This window comes from Equus quagga, chromosome 11 (genome assembly GCF_021613505.1).
Source record: "Equus quagga isolate Etosha38 chromosome 11, UCLA_HA_Equagga_1.0, whole genome shotgun sequence".
NCBI lineage: Eukaryota > Metazoa > Chordata > Mammalia > Perissodactyla > Equidae > Equus > Equus quagga.
Genome location: NC_060277.1, coordinates 53,382,722 through 53,398,778, shown reverse-complemented (window position 1 = coordinate 53,398,778; position 16,057 = coordinate 53,382,722). Strand labels below are relative to the sequence as shown.

The window sequence follows — 16,057 nt, the reverse complement described above, 5'->3', positions numbered from 1 at the left end:
GTCAAAACGATTTCAGCAAAATCTAGGTGTTGGCGAGGTAGAAAGGGAGAAGCAAAAAGAATCCTAAGGCCTGTTTTGGGGAGGGAGTTTGGGAGGGGTAAAGTGGGGAAGTAAAAGAATTTTAAAGATCTCATCCCATTAGGAATGCAGTAGAACATCTTGCTTCAGAAAATAGTTGGAATCTTGATAACATGTTAATAACAGAAATATGCAACTGGAATAAGCGTTGAAAGAGGAAAGGTAACTCTTCATTTGTTAAATTAACTGGGGGTGGGGAGGGACAAGTGAACAGTAATTGTGCAAACCAGTAAAAGTAGGGGAAAAGAGGAAACAAAGTAAAATAATAATAAACAAATACAGATGTAACAAACAAACTAGGCTGGCCCTGTGGCCAAGTGGTTAAAGTTCCATGCCCTCTGCTTCAGCAGCCCAGGTTCACGAATTCAGATCCTGGGCGCAGACCAACTCCACTTGCCAGCCATGCTGTGGAGGCATCCCACATAGAAAAAATAGAGGCTTGGCACAGACGTTAGCTCAGGGATAATCTTCCTCAAGCAAAAAAGAAAAAAAAGGAAGATTGGCAACGGATGTTAGCTTAGGGTGAGTCTTCCTCACCAAAAAAAAAAAAACAAAAACAAAAACAAACAACTAATGAAGTAAGATGAAAAGAAAACATGAAGTCTGTCAGCTGTTGTAACAATTGTGATCAGGTTGACTATATTTAATAAACTAGTTGGGTTAAATCAGCTATACTATGTTGTATAAGAATCAGACATTTTATAAAATAACAATTTGTAATTAAAGGGATATTTAGAGTCAGAAGAGATGCAACCAAAAGAAAGCATGAGTAGAATTTTACTAATGAGATGGAATTAAAATTAGAAGCACTAACTAGAATAAAGGAGCATGTCTTATAAGGAGCATGTCTTATAATGGACAGTCTATAAAAGTATAATAACTAAATGCATAAAAGTCCCCTCAAATACTTAAAGCGCAAGAACTTCTTGGTTAGAGTACAACTGTGGGAGAGTTCAATACAGCTCTTTGAAAATTAGACGGATTTATGAGTTTAACATGAGTTTGGAATAATGGATTTTAACTGTAAAATGAATACATTTGATTTATGTAAATTTACATTTTTGAGATCAGTTAAGAGCACTGGAAAGATTAGTAAAATGAGCTATCTTTAAAACCAAGCAAAAAAAACCCACAAAGCCCACAGCACCCAGATCCTGGTTTCTAATACTACTTTCTAAAAAAAGGAACATGGAGAAATGGCTGATTCTGGGGATGGGTTGGGGAAAACACAAAATGGTCCTGGAATATCTTGTAGTGTCAGAAACCAAACAAGTACTCAGAAAACAAAAGGGTACTTGCTTCAACAGCACACATAGTAAAATTGGAACAATTTACAGAGATTTCCATAACCCCTGTACAAGGATGGCATGCAGATTCTCGAAGCAGTCCATATTTTTGTAAATTTTATGTATGTTTTACTAGAATTAAAAAACAATGAGGTCACATCAAAGGGACACAGGAGCTATATGAATGAGCTCCTGGGAGCCAAAGCTGAGACAATTGGATTATAACCTGACGTATAAAGTAAAAATCCATGAGCCATACTGATATAAATGATTGAATAAATAAATCCCTTACTTATTGAACTATCCTAGGATTTTACAAGCTGCATGAAATGAATTGGGGGAAATGGATAGCTGTTTATTGCAGAAGAATTCCAAATAATATGTGTAGATAACTCCCCTTTTCAGGAAGTGGAGCTTAGCTACCCCCAACCTTTTTGTGGGCTTGATTGACTGACTTGCTTCCAAATAGAATGTGGAAAGGGAAAAAGAGTAACTTTAGAATGGAGAATCCTGGCAAGCAGTACCTTAGCCAAATAAATTAACATCACCAGTGATAAATCATATTGATAGCATGTACCTACCCTCTGATACAATACAATGAGAAGAGCCCTTCACCTCTGTAATACTCTTTCCCCAAACCCACAACCTCAGTCTAATTATGAGGAAAACATCAGACAGACCCAGGTTGAGGGGCAGTCTACAAAGTAACTGACCAGTCTTCTTCCAAAGTGTCAACGTCCTGAAAAACGACGTGCGATTGGGAAACAGAGGAGAAAGGAGACGTGACGACTAAATGCAGTGGATCCTGGATTGGATTCTGGAATGAGAAAAGGATATTGGTGGAATAGCTGGTGAAATTCAAATGAAGTCTGGCGTTTAGTTAATAGTAGTGTACCAATGTTGGTTTCTTTTTTTACTTTTGTATGATGTAATGAAGGTGTTAACATTAGGAGAAACTGAGTGAGGAGTAGAAGGGAATTCTGAATGGTCTTTTCAGCTCTTGTGCAATGTAAAATTATTCCAAAATTGTTTGTTTTAAAAAAAGACTTTCATGGCTGAGGCCTATCTAACTTTTAACGAGAGGGCATTCTGATGTTATTTAAATACTGCACAGAGGAAAACAAACTCTCCATTTTATGCAGCTTGTGAAATGTTGAGTCCCGGAGGTAGAGTTTTCTCTAGGATTTCTACAAAACACAAACCCTCAGAAGCAAAAAGCCCTCCCACCTTGTAGCGGGCAGCTGACAGGGAGGCTTCTCTGCTCTCACTTGGTTTGAGGTGGGGAAGGATGTCCACTGAGAAATTAAACCCCAGGCTGGAGCTTCATGCTGTTTGGAGTTCGAAATTTCAGTGTCTGTAGAGTGATGGAACTATCAAACCAAGAAATTAACATAAAATTTGGTTTTTGATCGCCTAACAAAATTTTTTTTAAAAAACAAAACTGAATTTTAAAGAACACAAGATAGTTTATGGCTGGCAAGTTCTTTTAATTCTCTTATCAAACTTAATAATACCTTTGTCCTGAAATTCTTGTATTCTTGTATTAAAGTATGCTTCAATTTCTATAATTTATTCATTATAATAAATTTTTTAAAACAAAGCTTAGTTTTCGCCGTTTGTGTAGGGAAACATGTAGCAAATATTGGGTACAGAGTGGCCATAAGGTCTGTAAATGTTGGCAAATATACATAATAGTTTATTAATATTACGTTACAATACATGGTATGGTCATGTATATTATATGATATATTCAATGTGTTCCTCATTAGCAATGCATGATTCAATGCACTGTCAAATTGCAAAGAAAACAGTGCATGAATGCACCATTTTCATCAATCCTTGAACCTCTATGTTTGTTGTCTCAGATGATTTGTCAGTTATTACTGAATAAACCTATGCTTGTAGCATACCACAGAATAAGTAGTCAAGCAGGTTCAAACTGACGAAAGTTCAAAATGTCTGTATTTCCAGATTTTGTGGCCACTCTGTCAAATAGTTACTTTCCTCCCTGATGATCCTTAGTTGTGAGAATATCTACTGTTTCTGTTGTCCACTGTTTTGAAAATACACAACTCACAGAGTTTTGGGAGTTTATGATAATAGTGTCATTATATTTTGCTTCAGCTTCGTTGCCTCTGTTGCATTTTAAAGTTGATGTCTTTATTTTTCCCAAATTTAGAGTTGTAAAAATCAGAAATTAAAAAATCAGTTATTTGATTTAAACGTAAGACTATATTTTCTTTAATGTGAAGGTATATGTATTTTATTTTAAGCATAATGTAGTCAAATTAGGAGCTGAAAACCCACCTTTTTTGTAGTTCTAGTACTACTATCTGAGGCAAATTCTGATCTTCACAACTCGTATCCTCACAAATCTTAAAATTTTGGCAGGGTAGAAATTGCCCAGTTGTACCAAATGCTGCTCAGCAATAATGAAAACACCATTACTCATCAATATAGATGCAATTTGCCAAGATTCAGATTCTGGCATTGCTACTTAATAGTTGTGTGACCATGGGCAAGTTTATTAACCTCACTGTGCCTCAGTTTCCTTTATCTGTAAAGTGATAATAATAGTATATACTGTATAAGGTCATTGTGAGGATTAAAGGAATTAATACACACAGAGCACTTAGCACAGTTCCTGGCACATGGTGCTTACTGTTTGCTGACTGCTTTTACAGATACGCTGCCATCCCTGCTCTCCTGCTTTCTTATGTCCTGTTCATGGTCTGTTTGCAGTTTAGGTGCTCTGACTTTTCCAGTGTAAGAATATGAAATCCTTACAGGAAAATTCCTTTAGGATTTTTAATTAATTACATGACTCTGTGAAAGATATCAATCATGAATGTGAATGGATTTACAAATAATAGAATAACCTCTTTTATTTTTAATTCCCTGGTTAAATAAAGTGGGAATATTTTTTGAAGCTTTTATTCTGCGAAAAGTGTCTGGTTATTGTAGCTCCCTGGTCTAGTGCACTTTTTGCGAATCTTCTTTAATGCTTGTAATCCCACAATTAGCTAACAGTTTTTTCCTTTTCCTCCAAATTAGTGCATATTTGGACTTATATGGTATTTTAGGATCCTTATTTACTAAGGATTATGTTCAAAATCCTGAAAATCAATATTGTATATGAAGTCTGACAATGTAATTTAATTTTTTTTTATATTCCCATAATGTATTACAAGGCTAAAATACTTGTTCCATGATTGCTGGTTTTGTACATAACATTTTTTGTACTGATTTTGGAATCGTCCTTAAGGCCAATATCATACTCACCACTTATTCCTTTATTCACTGATTTGTTTTTAAACAACTAAAAACATTTACAGCAAAATTGGGCAAATTGAATGTTGAGTGATTTTTTTTAATTCAGAAAATGTATGACAATGAAGTATTACAAGATTTTTTTATGTGGTTTTTATAAACTGATTATGAAGGCAGTTCCAAAAGAAAAATTCTAAAGTTTTGTGCATTTGGAGAATAAATATGTAACTTTCCAAAGTGATTACTTTGAAGAACAATAATTTGCATTCATTTATTAAAGATTTGTTTGAAAGTCTGCCTGCCGTGGGCTCTGATAGATTGGCAGTCTAAATAAAATGAAGTCACTGCCCTTAGGGACCTTATAATGTATTAAGCTTTAGTATATTTATGTAATATAGTTTTATTACTTTATAGTGCCACTTTTTATGTTGCAAAGAAGCTATGGTTTGCTTTTAATAATCGTATTGTAAATATTCCCTAAACTTTTTCATTTTGAAAAGCAGTTTTTCTGTTAGGATAAAACTATATAAATTTCCTTTTCTAGGAAAGAATACCCACCTCATGTCCAAAAATTTGAAAATAATTCTGTAAGATTAAGTCGGCCCCAAGGTGTTGGTAAGTGTGCGGTTTTATTTGTTACACCTGTGAAGGGTTTTTAGTAGTTGTATGAAAGGTAGAAATAGAGATATGACACTGGCTTTACAATATTCCCAGGTATTACAGAAATATGTGGAAAACCATTTTTTATAACTGATTTGAGAATCAATTTAATTGTAAGCTGAAAAATCAGGGAATGATTGCATATTCATGTGACTACAGCTTGAAATCTTTTAGATTTTATTAGCATTTTTGTTAAATTCAAGATCCAAATATTAGCTGTAAATGGGTTATAACTTCAAACTGTGTCTTGTTTAACTGTTATAATCTTGTATTGTGTAATTGTCTTGATTTAAGTGGTTTTGCTCCTAAAATTTAAAATACATCATGCAACCACTGACTACACGGATACAACAGTGTTAACAGTAGATGTTGGAAAATAATTGTGAGTAGAAATTTATGTTTGCATTGAAATTATGTTTAATATGCTGATATTATATTAATGTGAAAATAAAATACGGGCAAGTAACGTTTTGAAAAATGTTTCACCACCAGATTGGTTTTCATCATTTAGAATAGTGATTCTTTTTTTTTTTTTTTAACTTTTTTATTGTGGTCTAAATCGTTTATAACATTGTGAAATTTCAGTTGTACATTAATATTTGTCAAACATTGTGTAAATATGCCTCTGCACCCCTTGTGCCCACCCTCCCCACCCCTTTCCCCCTGGTAACCACTAAATTGTTCTCTTTGTCTGCGAGTTTGTTTATATTCCACATATGAGTGAAATCATACGGTGCTTGTCTTTCTCTGTCTGGCTTATTTCACTTAACATGCTCTCAGGGTCCATCCATGTGGTTGTGAATGGGACAATTATGTCTTTTTTTATGGCTGAGTAGTATTCCATTGTATATATATACCACATGTTCGTTATCCAGTCATCAGTTAGTTGTTGGGCACTTGGCTTTCTTCCATGTCTTGGCTATTGTGAATAATGCTGCAGTGAACATAGGGGTGCACAAGTCTCTTTGGATTGTTGATTTCAAGTTCTTTGGATAAATACCCAGTAGTGGGATAGCTGGGTCATATGGTATTTCTATTTTTAATTTTTTGAGATATCTCCATACTGTTTTCCGTAGTGGCTGCACCAGTTTGCATTCCCACCAGCAGTGAATGAGGGTCCCCTTTTCTCCACAACCTCACCAACATTTACTTTTTTTTGTCTTGGTGATTAATAGCCATTCTAACTGGTGTAAGATGATATCTTAGTTTTGATTTGCATTTCCCTGATGATTAGTGATGTTGAGCATTTTTTCATGTGCCTATTGGTCATCTGTATATCTTCTTTGGAAAAATGTCTGTTCATATCCTCTTCCCACTTTTTGATTGGGTTGTTTATTTTTTTGTAGTTCAGTTGTGTGAGTTCTTTATATATTATGGAGATTAACCCTTTATCAGAATCATGATTTGCAAATATTTTCTCCCAGTTGGTGGGTTGTTTTTTCATTTTGATCTTGGTTTCCTTTGCCTTCCAGAAGCTCTTTAGTCTGATGAAGTCCCACTCACTTATTTTTTCTTTTGTTTCCCTTGTCTGAGTGGACATCATATTTGTAAAGATCCCTTTAAGGCTGATGTCAAAGAGTGTACTGCCTGTATTTTCTTCCAGAAGTTTTATGGTTTCAGGTCTTACCTTTGAGTCTTTGGTCCATTTTGAGTCTGTTTTTTTCTATGGAGAAAGATAATGATCTACTTTCATTCTTTTGCATGTGGCTGTCCAGTTTTCCCAGCACCATTTATTGAAGAGACTTTCCTTTCTCCATTGTATGTTCTTGGCTCCCTTGTCAAAGATTTGCTGTCCGTATATGTATGGTTTTATTTCTGGGCTTTCAGTTCTTGTTACAAATAATTTTTAATGTTTATTGAACGTCATTCATTAAGTAGATAAAAACAATCTTTGTTTTACTTTTTATTTTGAAATCATTTTAGACTTACAGAAAAGTTGTAAAAAATCCTAGAGAGAGTACATGTTTACTCTTTACCCAGCTTCCCTTGATGTTAACATCTTCCAATCATAGTACATTTATCAAAACTAAGAAATTGTCATTGTTATAAGATTCTTTTTTTCTCCCTACTTTTTCTCTCCAAATCCCCCCAGTACGCAGTTGCATATTTTAGTTGTGGGTCCTTCTAGTTGTGGCATGTGGGATGCCACCTCAGCATGGCCTCGTGAGCAGTGCCACGTCCACGCCCAGGATTCGGACTGGTAAAACCCTGGGCTGCAGAAGTGGAGCATGTGAACTTAACCATTCGGCCTTGGGGCCGGCCCCTGTTATAAGATTCTTAATAAGCTACAGACTTTGGTCATTTTTCACCAGTTTTTCACCAATATCCTTTTTGTGTTCCAAGATTTAGTTTGGGCTCCCACCTTGCATTTATTTGTCATGTCTCCTTGACACTTTTGAAGAGTATGGTTAGTTTCTTCGTAGAATGCCTCTCGGTGTAGGTTTGTATGATGATGTCTTATGATTAGGTTGAGGCTATGCATTTTTGTCAGGACTTCTACAAAAGTGATGCTGTGTCTTTTCAACACATTATATCAGGGGTTGTATGATATTGATATGTCTTAGTACTGTGATGTTAACTATGATCTGTTGATTAGATAGTTTCTGCTATGTTTCTCCATTGTAAAATTATTTTTTTTTCCTTTTATACTTAATAAAGATCTTGGGAGAGATACTATACTCCAAGACTATGCAAATATCCTGTTTTTCCTCAAACTTTCACCCACTGGCTTTAGCATCCATTGGTGGGTCATGCTGGCAGCAGTAATTAATTGGTGTTTATCTAATGGTAATTTTCTCTTTTCTTCATTTCTTTTACATTTATTAATTGGAATTCTTCTGTAGGAAAGAGCTGTGCCTTCTCCCTTAGTTGTTTACTTATTCGTTCAGTTATTGATATCTGTGGACTTATAGACAATAAATGAAGTGTTTGTTTACACGCACACGTATCTGGTTCATCTGGGCAAGTAGTATTGGTAAACTTCAGGAGAGAGATATTGGTATATTTTACTTTGATTTAGTTTCTTTTGTGTTAGGTGGGTGCGTGTATACTTGGGCATAGGATGAATGAGAATGCTATAATAGTATTGCATATATTGTTGCATAAAGGTTGCATTTTATTTTAGAATTTCCTTTGGAGATATTTTTTAAAACATAGAAATTTCAAACCCCAGGATCACTAGTTATTGGCATAGCACCTGGAATAATTTTCTCCTAAAAAGGAATCGTTGTCTTTTTATAGTTCTTAACACCTAAGGTGATTACCTTTTCCCCTTTTATTTTGCATTTAAGAGAGACAATATGAATTTTTTTTTAAGGATTGGCACCTGGGCTAACAACTGTTGCCAATCTTTTTTTTTTTTTCCTGCTTTATCTCCCCAAACCCCCCTGTACACAGTTGTATATCTTAGTTGCAGGTCCTTCTAGTTGTGGGATGTGGGATGCCACCTCAATGTGGCCTGACGAGCGGTGCCATGCCCGCGCCCAGGATCCGAACCCTGGGCCGCCGCAGCGGAGCACACGAACTTAACCACTTGGCCACAGAGCCAGCCCCCTACAATATGAATTTTGATAACTTATAGCCATGTATCAGCACTTATTAGCATTGATAAGCAGTTCTCTAGGATAAAATTAAAGCTTTTAAACCATTAAGTATAAGTTTTGGTGAGATCACATATCCTGTTGCTTTTTGCTTAATGTTCTTTTTATATATTTTTTAAACATGTAGAATAACGACAACTATATAACTGTAAATTAAGATTTCTCATTGTTCCCCTGCCTATTCTTTCCTTTATTTCTTAACCTTCCTTTTTGTTTTCCAACCTGTTCTTTGTATTCTTGTCAAAGAGAATTAATAGACTTCTACTGTATGAATGACCATTTAATTACATTTTAATGTAATTATATTATGATTACAACTTAAATCACCCTATTTAGCACTGTTTAATTCATATGCAGAAGAAAAATATCTACTTACTCTTAACCAGTCAGATTAGCATCTTAATATGTAAATTCCCAGGCTTTTTCTTTGCATATGTACCCATTTTTTTTAATGCATTCATACTATATATACTGTTCTGTAACTTGATTTTTGCCTTTGTTATGATATTATTTGTTTTCTATACTCTGATTAAAAGATGCTAGAGGAGCCGGCCCATGGCTTAGTGGTTAAGTTCAGCACACTCTGCTTTGGCATGGAACTATACCACTAGTCAGTGACCATGCTGTGGCGGCAACCCACGCACAAAATAGAGGAAGATTTAGCATGGATGTTAGCTCAGGGCAAATTTTCCTCAAGCAAAAAGAGGAATATTGGCATGGGTGTTAGCTTGGGTGAATCTTCCTTAGGGAAAAAAAAAAAAAGGTGCTGGAATATCAGAAGAAAACCAGCATGGGAAGCAAAATTAAAGGAAGTTTAAGAATCAAATGGATGAGTTTATCTAAGGTGGACTTCTTTACAAGTTAATATATCCAAGTCTCTAATCATTTTTTAGTCAAAGCATAGTGACCCACTATAGTTTGTTATTTTCAGTGTTTTGATATTATATACGTTATGATTAATAATCTAGTACATACATATTGTGTATTTGATTATTTTCTTAGATTAAATCTGTAGAAATAAAATCAGGGACAGAGTTTATGTGTATTTTAAAGACTTTTGATATGTCACTGCCAAAATGCCTTTTGGAAAGGGTGTCAGCCCCTAACAAACAGTATTCAGTAGCCTGTTTTCTCATGCTCTTTGGCAACGTTCGAGGTTGTTCTTTTAGGCTTTGCCAGCTTGATAGGGAAATCGTTTTTGGTTTTTTCACAGTTTCTTCATTACTGGTGAGGAAGTTTATATGTTCAATGGCCATCTGAATTTCTTCTTTTATTCATGTCTGCCTATTTACCACTTATTTAGCTTAGCAAAAAGTGATTTTTAAGGAGGCTGTAATGAGAACATGATACATAACTTTAGTTTTATTTTATATTGAAACTCAGTCATAGTAGCGGCTACAAGATGGAGAAAACTGGTTTTCTAGTTTGTCTTTCTCTTTTGAAAGACTATAAAAATAATTTAAAAGAAATACATAACCAGAATAAAGATAGTTGTGTTCTATCACTGTTCTTAGGGTATATGCATTCCAGCATGTTAGTAATACCACAACTGAATTCTCAAACAAGAAAGCTAAGGGCCTTCCTTGCCCCAACCCACCTCCAATTTCTAGTATGAAAATTTTCAAACATGCAGAAAAGTGGAAAGACTTACAGTAAATACACAGATATCTACCATGTCTATTCTACAATTAACACTTTTCTATATTTTATCACATACCTATGTATTGACTCAACCATTTATAAGAATTCATCTTATTTTTTTCTTGATACATTTTAGGATAAATTGCAGACACCAGTACACTTCACTCCTAAATACTTCAGCAGATATATCATTATCTAGAGTTTAATATTTGTTTATAGTTTTCTTTTTCTCTTTTGAAATAAAATTTATATATGATGAAATGCACAGACCTTAAGTCTACAGTTAAATACAATCGACAAGTACACACGCCCTAACCCAAACCCTTGGGCAGACACAGTACAGATAGTCTCATTACCTCAGCAAGTTCCCTCATGTTCCTTTTCAGTTAGTCCTCACCCTTGCCCTGTCAAAGGTAACCATTGTTCTGATTTTTTTTCTAGCATGGATTAATTTTACCTATTCTACGACTTCGTATAAGTAGAATAATACAATATTGTACTCGTTTACGTAAGGCTTCTTTTCATTCAGGGTAATTGTTTTGAAATTCATCCATGTTGCACGCATTAGTGATTTGACGTACCAGTTTGTTTATCCCTTCTCCTGATGATGGACACCTGGGTTATTTCTACTTTTGGTTATTATGAATGAAGCTGCTATGAACATTCTTTTTATGGAGGGCCTTTTTTTTAAACTGGGATTTTAAAATTTATTCTATATGTCCAACCTATTAATCCCTTGTACTTATCTCAGGATATCTTCCATATTCTCACCTTTTCTGCAAATCTGGAAATACTGTGGTATATTAAAAAAAAAATCGAGCCAGAAAATCCACCAGGAAATTTCCTAATCTTGGTGTTCGTACTGTGCAGTCTTGGGTGAACACTGTATTCTCCTCTCCTTTCTAAAAGAGGAGTTCAGCGAAAGCAAGAATGTCACATGGGTTTCATCCCAAGTACTTTCCTGGAGTACTCTGTTGAGGCTGTGTCACAGCTTAGAAAAAAGGCCTTCCTTCATCAGTTAGCTGCTAAAACTGCCACAAGCCACTTGTTAAGCGTTTGCCATTCCTGGACCGGTCAAGTTTTAAGTCTTTTGCCATTTTTTCTGGCTATGAGTTGAGAGTAGTTGATTTTCACTTGAATCATCAATCTTCTCAGATGTTTTTCCCTTCTTTTCGTAGAAGATAGAATACTAAAGGAATTTTTTAATCTTGATATTAACTTCTTTATGCTTATTATTTGCCTCCTTATGGGTCTATTGTGGTTTCCTATACACTGTCAGTCGTTTGCCATCCTCCACATCACATTTGTTTCAAAAGTTTCATCTTAAAATTCCTAATTGTGTCCTTCTTTGCCTTTTCTGTCTCTTTCCTTCAGAACCTTGTAAATAACCTTGATTTAGGGATCAAGTTTTTAAAATCATTTTTGTCTGTTATCACTAAAAATCTTTCATTTCTCTCAAATCTTGGGCCACTTGCTTCCCTCTTTGTTAATTGTGATAGGAGGTGGAGAAAATGTGATATAGACGTCATGAGGTAACTGTGGTGGTGAAGAGTGTGATGCTGTGCTCAGGAATGAAGTGATAATAGTTTTTAAAACGTCAGTCTCTGATTAGGGTTTGGCAGAAGAATGATATAGAGCAAAATGACATACAGATACTGTGGGGATTACAAAGACTTCTAAAACTGTGTTCATAAGGAAAAAGGTCTCTTGTGTACATAAAAAATTTCATTAGGTCAAGAAAACTTGGAGGGAAAAAAATCCATATTTATGACAGCTCTCTCTGTAAATTAAATTATGCCAGTAACTGGTTGTGTATTCCAGACAACTGTGTGTGTATGTTTTCTGAATTCCAAATCTTGTCAGCCTCCTTTTTTACTTAGTGCCACATTCTAGTTCTTTAATACTGTCTTGTATAGAACTGCTTTTTGTACGTAATCAGTCTGACAAAGTAAGCTAGCCCTTGTAGGAATAATCACTAGCTCCTGGGCCTCTGCGCCTGCCTGGCTTCTCCGTAGCCTCGGGTGGAGTTCTTGGAAGCAGCTTTCAGTTCCTCTCCCTGTCTGGAGGCTAAGTCCTTATGTTTCTAGATCTGTGAGTGAATCATTATCTCTGTTTGGCAAAGTTAAGCTGTTTTCAGAGATGACATAGTAACAGCATCCCTTCCTTCCACCCATGTAATTTCATCTTATTTTAATGTGTCATCTGGTTTTATTTTTTGTAATGTGATTCATTAATCCATTAAACATTTTTCGAGCCCTTACCTTGTACAGTTTCTAGACTCGGGAAAACATGTTACACATGATTTCTTCTCTGTCTGGGCTGACAGTAGAATGGGAGGAAGCCGATCAGTGCACATGATGACAGGAAGATAAAGTGAATGCTCATAGAAGTGTGTATGAAGTACTGTGATAACTCTGAGGATTGCTGCTTGTGGGCAGAGGCAGCTTCCTAACAGAGAATGGTTTGAACTCAGTTTAAACAGGAAGGGCTCTGCTTGTGAAGAGGATGGTGTACGTAGGAGGGTGAAAGAGAAAACACCCTGGAGAGATGCACCTCTTTGGGGTACTCTTTGATTGGAAGTAAGACTGGAACATCAACACACATTTTGGCTTGCCAAGGAGGTTTAGAATTTTTTCCTTAACTACTAGAACTTTGAAAGATTTTAAACATTGGAATGATAGAGTCTCATTTTTGTGTTAGGACGATCCCTTTGGTGGTAGTGGAGAAGGAACTGAAGCAAGCAGCATTGGAGTGAGGGAAGTCAGTCTGGGCAGGAGTTAAGCATCTGAAATATAGTGTCAGTGGAGCTGGAGAGGAAGAAGTGAATTTAAGAGCTATTAGTGGAATTCCCTTGAATATGAGGAAGGGGGCACAAGGGGAAGTCTACGATTACTTAAATTTCTAGTTTTGGTGTCCAGGAAAACAAAGGTGTTTGAACTGCGCAGAAACTGAGAAGGTGGAAATGACTTAGTGAAACTCTGTGTGATTATACTAAACAAGAATAGTTATATTGCTTTCTTGAAACAGTATTGTATATCAAACTCGGAAATATTAGATAATGTTGATTTTTATGTATAGGTAACTCCTTATTTAAAAAAAGCAAAGGACCGGCGGGTGGCATAGAAGTTAGGTTTGCACACTCTGCTTTGGCAGCCTGGGGTTCGCCAGTTCAGATCCCAGGCACAGACCTACTGCTTGGCAAGCCATGCTGTGGCAGGCGTCCCACATATAAAGTAGAGGAAGATGGGCACAGATGTTAGCTCAGGGCTCATCTTCCTTAAAAAACAGGATGTTAAAGATGGGAAAATGGAAGTATTTAACAAATTTGGGGTTATGTAAGTGGAGCGTTTTGGTTTGTAAATTCATTAACTTTTGTTTTAGAACTGTATGTTTGGTCTTCTTGCATAGTTAAATCTTTGATGATGAAGTCACGTTGTAATAAATTTTAAATTGTCCTGTTTTGGAGTTCATTATATTATTTAAAAATTCTAATTATATCCTTAATGGAAATTGTTAAATTTACTTCAGAAATAATGAGGAAAATTCTCTTTTGTATTTCTTGAACTTAAAAAACTGTTAGGTTGAGGATTAGTTTAGTTTCCCTTAAACAGGTGTACCTAATGTTCGAATTAAAATTTTTCTCATTACTAATACAAGAAGAGTAACTAACTTAGAAAATTGTGTGTGTATGAGCTTCAGTGCAGGAAGTGCCTGTGTTGCATTGTAGCACAGAATAAGCTGAAGAGAATATTGATATACTTGATGAAAGTGGTCCACAGTGTGAAGATGCTGGTGAGGAGTAAAAAGCAGACAAGAGCAGCCAGAAGATGACTCCTTGCTCTGACTTAAAGTTCTGGTTATTCTTCATTGCTCTACGTGTTAAAGCATTAGTTTATTTTAACTAAAACATAATAATTTGATAATATAAGTTAGCATTTTTCATAGCAAAGATCATGAAGAAGTTATAAAATTCTCTTGGTTTTTTCTCTTTCCTTTAGATCGTATAATGAAGAAAACAGAAGAGTCTGAGTCACCCCTGGAGTCTGAAATTAAAAGGAAAGTGCCACAGAAACGGCACAGTGGTACATATCAGTCTACTCCTTCTCCTCTGTCTCCTGCTTCAAAAAAATGTGTAACTGAATTAGAGGTGGGTAGAGAAGTTATTCTTTGTTGCTAATCAGATGGTATTTTTATAAATATTATTTTTAGTACTTCTTAATTTCTAGTTGACCTTTTTTCGTAGGACTAGAAGAGACCCAGAAAAGTTATGTAAGCAAACTTTTCTGCCTTGGTTAGATCATTTTTTAACTATCAAAAATCTAGAATATATCTTTTTCTGAAAAGGATGTATGAATGCCTCCCTGCAACATACTGCAAATAATTGCTTTCAACCAGAAATTTTTAAAAATAATTTTAAAATTACAGAAAAGTTGAAAAAATAATTGAAAGGCTATCCACATATTCTTCTATCAGATTCTCCAGTGCCTCTGCCTGTCTTCCCCCCATATATACTTGTCTGTGTGTATTTTTCTGCACCATTTAAGTATAAATAACAGGCATGGTGCCCATTTACCACTTAATACTTTTGTGTGTGTTTCTTTTTTTTTTTAAAAAAAGGACATTCTATATAACCAGAATACAACTATCAAAATTTAAAAATTAACATGGATCCAAAATTACCATCCAATCTACAAACGTCATTCAAATTTCACCTAACTAATGTCCTTTATGGGTACAGGATCCAATTCAGGCTCATATGTTACATTTAATTGTCATGATCTTTAGTCTTCTTTAATCTGGAATAATTTCTTAGTCTTCTCTTATCTTTTTTTAACCTTTATATTTGTGAGAAGTATAGGCCACTTACTTTCTACCTCAAGTTGGGTTTGTCTGATGTTCCTTCATGGTTTATACACTTTTCAAGAATCCTCAGAAGTGATGCTATAACGTTATCATTACATCATATCAGGAGGCGTATGATCATTTTCACAATCCTGATATTAACTCTTCTAGATTTGTACACTGTAAAGTTAATTAATAGATATGTACTCATTTATTAATAAGACTCACTGTAAGGTAGAGCTTTTCCTTATCCCACTTACACTTATCTATTGCTTTATTTATATCAGCATAGACATGTAGATTCTTATTTTACTCAAAAAGGTTGTAGTCTGTAACTATCATTGTTTATTTTGATGCTCAAATTGTCCCAGGCTTAGCCCACGGGAAGTTCTTCAAGTTGACTCCTGTTTCTTTTTGACATATGCCCATCATTCTTTGAGTACTTTCTTAGTTTTTGGTATAACCAGACAATCTAGACTTCTTTGTGTTTTCTCTGTCTCAGCTCTAGAGTCATGCATTTCTCCAAAGAGCCATTGTTCCTGTAAGTGGAGGGAAGCTCTGTGGGCACTAGTTATGCTTATTGCTGCTGGGTGTCATCTCTATAGGCCCTCTCAGTGGACAAAGCTAGGAAATGTGTGTTTATGTGTTAATATTTAATACATATTAAAATCCATGAGTTCA

General features: G+C 35.3%; 1 protein-coding gene and 1 non-coding gene across 2 annotated transcripts in view; both read left to right on the top strand.

Annotated features, from left to right (window-relative positions):
- The window catches only part of SENP6 (SUMO specific peptidase 6), a 91,486-nt gene that overhangs the window by 26,979 nt on the left and 48,450 nt on the right, over positions 1–16,057 (top strand). Inside the window, exons 7-8 of the mRNA XM_046676264.1 lie at positions 5,179–5,249; positions 14,533–14,681. Of these exons, the coding sequence (XP_046532220.1) occupies positions 5,179–5,249; positions 14,533–14,681 (220 nt within the window). The remainder of the gene's footprint in view (positions 1–5,178; positions 5,250–14,532; positions 14,682–16,057) is intronic.
- Positions 1,370–1,475, top strand: LOC124248047 (U6 spliceosomal RNA). Its single transcript, XR_006890928.1, has one exon. It is a non-coding gene; the product is annotated as a U6 spliceosomal RNA (small nuclear RNA).